Here is a 6,792-nt window from a genome sequence, read left to right on the forward strand (position 1 = left end):
TTTGATGTAATAAAGTCTCATGAAGACTCTTGCTTGTAATTGCCTATCTATTCATTAATAAAGTTGAAACGTTCATTCATTCTTTCTTTGTTTGAAGCTTTATGATAAAACCTTAGTCTTTTTGTCCATAAACAAACTTAACAACTTACGAAGAGACAAATGTAGATTTGCATGAACAAACTCTTCGTAGTTTGCTTAAAACGATATATTCGCAATCTTAGGGTCAAAGGACTATTGACCTCAGTATGATTGTTAGAAGAATCTATGATGTCTGGTTATGAGGCATTGAGAGTTGGGGACTCTATAGTTCTTCTAGGTATCTTCCGAAGGTACTGAATTGACCAGTGCACTTCTAGAGACAATATAAGAACAAACCATTTAACCTCTTATGTCTCGAAGTCACTATGTATGAATTGCATCATGCTTACCTTAATCCTGAAATGAGACATGCCATTTCACACCTTAGTATTCTCATTTGAGAAAGTCAAAGTTCGGACTCACTATGTGATTCCGAACAAGGCCTATTGGTGAAGTACTAAGTTGTGAGTCTGTCATGAGTAACTTTGTGAAGTTCTCATAGATATGGAATTCATGTACAAGATTGCTGAAATGCAATGTATGTCACCTCATGCTTTGTTCCTTGGAGTGTGAATAAATGAACTGGCCAGTGTCCAAATTGAGTCCTGACTCTTTTGGATGAAACAATGTGACTTGTTAGCTCCTCGTCAATACATTGTTTCTAACTTATTCACAAGCGACAAAGGAGTTGAGGAAATAACAGCTAGAAGGGTAAAATGGTAATTTAGTAAATCCCGACTAGCTGATGACATTCATGAAGGGTAAACATAGATAATATTCAGTGGATCCGCTCATCATAATTAAGTCGAATTCTTGAGTAGAAAATAAATTCATTTGAACCGAGCGATTTTCAGTGTCAGCTCTTTAGTGGAGTCAGTTGGCATTAAGCTAAACTTGGAAAAGGTTTGTGAACTTTTGAGTCCAAGTGTTTAGCTAAAGCTTTGTTCATTTGGGTCCATGAGGTCACTGTCACGAATCACATCGATAGGAATAGTTAAACTGGAAGCTAAGTCAAAACAAGAACGAAAATAGTTGAAAGGGTAATTTTGTCTTTTGAGACAAAGGATGAAATGAATGTCAATAAATTTTTGACAAGGTCATTTTATGACATGTTTCACTCGGCCATGACTTGATCATTGGGCCTTGTGAATTAATTTCATTTCATAAGAATTTTATTGAAAATTCTTATTGGGCCTTTTTCATGTTGTCATGAACAAATGGAAAAGCTTCTAGAAGCCCATTCTAGAAGGACATAGGCGCCCAACATACCCAACCAAGAGAGAATATTTTGTGCATAAATGTATCAAGATACTTGCCAAAAGAAAAAGAGGAAACAAATTTGCATGAGGATGCTTTAGGGTAATCGGCCAAGAGAGAACAAGGCAAGGCAAGGAACAAAAATGGAAACAAATCCAAGCCTTCTAGAAGGCATCCTTTGCCGAGCATCTCAAGTGGGAAAATAGGTAATTGGCTCATGAATATGTGATATTCTATAGAAGAGGAAACTACCTTATAGAAGGTGAGACCTCTCCTATAAATAGGAGCCCCTTTTTCTCACAATTGATTCATTCCAAAGTTTTAGAGATTGAGAGCTTCTCTCTCTAGACTTGGCCGCCCCTTCCTCTCTCTCTCTCTAGTTTATATTTTCGATTTTTCTTGTCTTGGCACCTAGGTCCTCACTCAACCTAGTGTTTAGCTCTGCGACTTCAAGACTCGTTCTTAAGTCGTAGTGTTTAAAAGTGCCCACTCACTGATTCCTTTTATTTCGAGTGATTTAGTGATAGAAACTATCGTGGTTGCTCGAGGTGCCGAGGAAAGAAAGAGAGACGTGCTGCGAGGGGAGACGAGCGTTGCAAACTTTCCACAAGCTTCTTCAAAGTTCAAGCTTCAAGAAAGGTTAGTAAACTTCTAGCTCATATTGGTTTTTAATTACCTGTACTTGCACTTGTCTAGGTTAGTAAAAACTGTTTTACTTGTAAAAGAAAATTTTTAAAATTCCGCCGCTTACCGAAGCGTTAATTATTTTCTCAAACCCTAGATCGATTCCAACACCCCCAGTAAGTATTGACTCCGACCTAAGTTTGAAATGTTACTTGCATCTTTGGAAGGAGAAACCGGACAGATCCAAATTTAGTTTGGTAGTAGATATGGAGCCATTGAAGCAAGAGCCGTTGGTTTCGGACTCAGGCGTTGGTTCAACTCCGAACACCGGTCAACCAGCACAAGCGGACATTCAGGCTAGTTCTCCTAAGTCGGAGGCTAGTTCTCCTAAGTCGGAGGCTAGTTCTCCCGAGATTCCCGACCCGAATCAGAGTCATTCAGGCACACCATGGCAGACCCCTCCGCCCTCAGGCACTCCAAAACGGTTTAGTACGCCTTGCTCTAGAACGAGGAGGACGAGTCAATGCGCTACGCCTTCCACGGATAACCAAAATATGCATCCTGACCTTGATGTGTCAGATATTCACTCTCCGCTGAGACTAGTCAAAGGAGGATTGTACGCCAACAAAGCAACTCTGAAGAAACATTTATGCATGTTAGCAATCACCAAACATTTTACGTTCAAGACGAAGACTTCTAACAAACGGTATATCCATGTTGTTTATCGAGATGACTCATGCGAGTGGTCTGTTCGTGGAGTAAAAAAGACTACATCCGAGATCTTTGAAGTGAGGAGGTGACTTATTACTTATTTCTACATTGATATTATCGTGGTGACCCGAAATTAACATTGCTCTTACATTCTTGCAGGTATGATTCTGAGCACACGTGTGCTACACAATTCAGACAAGGAGAACATCCTCAGGCTACGTCCACATTTGTAGGCGAGACTATGAAACACAGGTACATCGATCCCTCATGTTCACCATGCAAACCCAAAAACATCATGTCCTACATGCAACAAGATTTTGGAGTGGACATGTCCTACAAAAAAGCATGGAGGTCAAGACAGGCGGCACTATCATCATTGTTTGGCACCGATGATGCATCGTATAGATCTCTGCCTAAATTCATGTACATGTGGTCGACTAACAATCCAGGTTCGTCATTCGACCTTGTCACAACTCCTCGATCCCACCGTTTCAAATACTTCTTCATGTCGTTTAGTGCTTGGAAAAGGGGGTGGAAGTATCTACGGCCCGTAGTTATCATCGACGGCACTTTTTTGAAGAGTTACTATAAAGGCACACTGTTTTCAGCATGTGGTATGGATGCGAATGAACAAGTTTACCCCCTCGCATTCGGCGCTGGTGATTCAGAATCTACTGAATCCTGGGTTTACTTCTTGACAAGGTTAAAGAAAGCAATCGGGGAGAGGTCACATCAGGTCATAGTGTCTGACAGGAACGCGGGAATCATTAACAGTGTGAAAAAGGTTTTCACTAACTCAGACCATGGTTATTGCATGTTTCATCTTTTGAAGAACGTGAAGAACCAAATCAAAGGTCTATCAAAAGAGGTGAATTGGACGTTCTATGCTGCAGCAAAGGCATACACGTATGCAGAGTTTGAAAAGTATATGCTTATGATAGATGAGGAAGATCCAAGAGTCCGAGCGTATCTTCAGAACGACGTAGGCTACGAAAAATGGGCTCGTAGTTTCTACACGGAGAAGAAGTACTCAATAATGACATCAAACAATGCCGAGTCGCTGAATGCAATGAATGTCAAACCGAGAGAGTTCCCTATTGCCAAGCTATTTGATTTTCTCCGAGAGAGAATGAGTAAATGGTTTTACGAACGTAGAGAAAAAGCGTTGGGAACGTTGACGATCCTTTGCATTGACGCGAATAAAAAACTTGAAGAATACCACGCTAAATCTGCTGGACTGGGGGTACGTGATAGGCATTCAATTTTTAATTTTTTTATAATATGTTTTTTATTATAACCCGTAAAAAAATGGTATTGGGTGCGGAACAGGTGCGTCCATCATCGGTGTACGAGTTTGAAGTCGTTGATAGAGAGGGGCAAAAGTGGGCTGTAAATTTGAGACAGAAGACATGTAGTTGCCGTGTCTTTCAAACTGACAACTTTATTTGTCCCCACGGCATTGCGGCTTGCGGTTTTCGAAACTTCGCAGTTGAGAAGTACATATCAAATTACTACACCACCGAATATTGGAGAAGTTGTTATGCAGGTGTAATTCATCCAATTGGCAGCGAGGAGTCGTGGAATTTTCCAGAGGAAGTCACGCAAAAAATAGTAAATCCACCTCATGTTGCGGCTCGTGCCGCCGGAAGACCGAAAAAGAAAAGAATACCCTCTCAATGGGAAGGGGATGAGGATAGAAGGAATAAATGCAGTCGGTGTGGTGGAGTAGGACATAATCGAGCCACATGTCGCAACGCGATCCCGACCCACCATAGCCGACTCCGAACATGAGCTCGATTGTTCCTTTTTTTTAAACTTTTTATTTGATGTACCAATTTGGATTTGTACTTTACTTTATTTCTCACTTAGTTTTTTATGTTTGTTATGGATTTTTATATTTCTCATTCGTGACGTTTTAGTCCCATTAAACAATTTCTCACTGACAGAGAAGTCACGAAATAACAATTCTTCGTGACATAGAAGTCACGACATCTAATTTTTTTGTGACAGAGACGTCACGAAATCATCATTTTTCATGACATATAAGTCACGACATCCAATTATTTCGTGACAGAGAAGTCACAACATCATCATTTTTCATGACATAGAAGTCACGACATCCAATTTTTTCGTGACAGGGAAGTCACGAAATCATCATTTTTCATGACATAGAAATCACGACATTCAATTGTTTCGTGACATAGAAGTCACGATATCATCATTTTTCTTGACATAGAAGTCACGAAGTTCGTGCCATTTTCGTGAACCATGATATCTTTCGCTGTTTTGACCGAGTTGGTATTTGGGATATGAATATTTAATAGCAATAAATGGCATTCATAGCAATTAAATTACTGAACAACCAACTTTGGAAGTTAGGTAAGAATATTTATTTTAGCATTTACTTACCACAAAAGTTAGGTAAGGAATCCTCATATTTATCCGACCTTTGATATTTACCTCATATCAAACTGATAATATTGTTCGAAAGAGTCTAACGGTGAAATGGACGCTAAAGATCCAACGACGAAGGGAAGCGATTCGAGTAAAAAACTTTCGACGGTGAATGAGACGTCGGAGATGCCTTCAGGAAGTGCAAACTCGACCGCGAGATATTACATGATTCCATCTCCGCGCCATCCCAGGAAATTAAAGAAGCGTCATGACATGAGCGAAGCTGAATACAACGAGTATGTAGATGCATGCAGGTGAGGATTACAAATCTCCGGTTTTGATGGCTAACTCCGTTCTTCAAGAAATATTCGGCGAGAATTGGGAGGAATTTTTGAAATCAAAGGGAGCTATTGTCGAAGACCATAAAGATTTGCCGGCTTGCCAAAGGGGGGTGGATGGAAAGAAATAAAATGTAGTTCGAGATGAGGTACTCAATATTTACAATGTTTTAATGTTTTAATGTTTAGACTATATCACATGTTTTAAAATTATTTTTATAATTCTCCTCCTCCTATGTTCATATGTTTTTAAGACTTTTTCGTGATGTACTAATGTTGGGTATGGGCTTTTTTTCCAATTTCGTGACTGGTATGTCACGAAAATGTACCGTTCCGTGACTTGAAGTCCCCATGTTTCGTGACGGGAACGTCACGAAATCCCCATGTTTCGTGACAGGAACGTCACGAAGTCCCGATGTTTCGTGACAGGAACGTCACGAAGTCCCCATTTTTCGTGACAGGAACGTCACGAAGTCCCCCTTTTTCGTGACATCAACGTCACGAAGTTCCCCTTTTTCGTGATATGAACATCACGAAGTGCATAATATTCGTGACAGGAACGTCACGACATCCCCATTTTTCGTGAGAGGAACGTCATGACATCCTAGACTCTTAAATGAGTTGTTTTGGGAGGAATACCAACGCTATTAATCAAAAAATTCCAACATTAAGGAGAAATTAGAGTTGAAAACGACATGTCGGACGACATGACGTTCAACCTCATTCACCTATGTTCATATGTTTATTAGAGTACTTTAAATTCTGTCCCTTTGAGATGATGAAATGAAATGGGACAAATGAATGTATGTCAACAACACTTAACGATACAAAACGCATTAGTTCGTCAAGATGTTCTAGGTAAGTAGAACTCACTTACCATTTATCCTTCTCATATTTTCTTGATAGTCTAGGTAGGATGTCCATTTATTTTCAAATTTTATCATTTTAATATTCATAACAACCATTGATCCCCTACGACGGATTTAATGAAAAGAAGAAGAGATTTCTCATTAAATTCCATCAAAGGGAACAATTTCGTGACTTGTATGTCACGAAAACGTACCGTTTCGTGACTTGAAGACTTCATTTTCGTGACAGGAACGTCACGAAATCCCCTTGTTTCATGCCAGTAACGTCACGAAATCCCCATGTTTCGTGACAGGAACGTCACGAAATCCCCATGTTTCGTGACAGGAACATCACGAAGTCCTGATGTTTCGTGACAGGAACGTCACGAAGTCCCCATTTTTCATGACAGGAACGTCACGAAGTCCCACTTTTTCGTGACATCAACGTCACGAAGTTCTCCTTTTTCGTGATATGAACGTCACGAAGTGCATAATATTCGTGACAGGAACGTCACGACATCCCCATTTTTCGTGAGAGGAAC

The 6,792-nt window shown here is 40.1% G+C and overlaps 1 protein-coding gene across 1 annotated transcript; it reads left to right on the top strand.

The window, feature by feature from the left end:
- The first annotated feature begins 3,286 nt into the window (after positions 1–3,286).
- LOC149401234 (uncharacterized) lies at positions 3,287–5,533 on the top strand. Its single transcript, XM_089610631.1, has 3 exons — positions 3,287–3,913; positions 4,000–4,216; positions 5,379–5,533. The coding sequence occupies exons 1-3, from the start codon at positions 3,287–3,289 to the stop codon at positions 5,531–5,533; spliced, it is 999 nt and encodes a 332-aa protein (XP_089466757.1).
- Positions 5,534–6,792: the final 1,259 nt, after the last annotated feature.

This window comes from Urtica dioica, chromosome 4 (genome assembly GCF_054948205.1).
Source record: "Urtica dioica subsp. dioica isolate 48M chromosome 4, U.dioica_male_clone48M_v1_H2, whole genome shotgun sequence".
In the NCBI taxonomy this organism is placed as follows: domain Eukaryota; kingdom Viridiplantae; phylum Streptophyta; class Magnoliopsida; order Rosales; family Urticaceae; genus Urtica; species Urtica dioica.

Bases quoted from the DNA above. Each gene is read 5' to 3' on its own strand.
- LOC149401234 (XM_089610631.1), top strand. From the start codon at position 3,287: ATGGATGCGAATGAACAAGTTTACCCCCTCGCATTCGGCGCTGGTGAT. The intron at 3,914-3,999 runs GTACGTGATAGG...GGTGCGGAACAG, and splicing joins CTAAATCTGCTGGACTGGGG to GTGCGTCCATCATCGGTGTA. The intron at 4,217-5,378 runs GTGTAATTCATC...AGATGCATGCAG, and splicing joins TTGGAGAAGTTGTTATGCAG to GTGAGGATTACAAATCTCCG.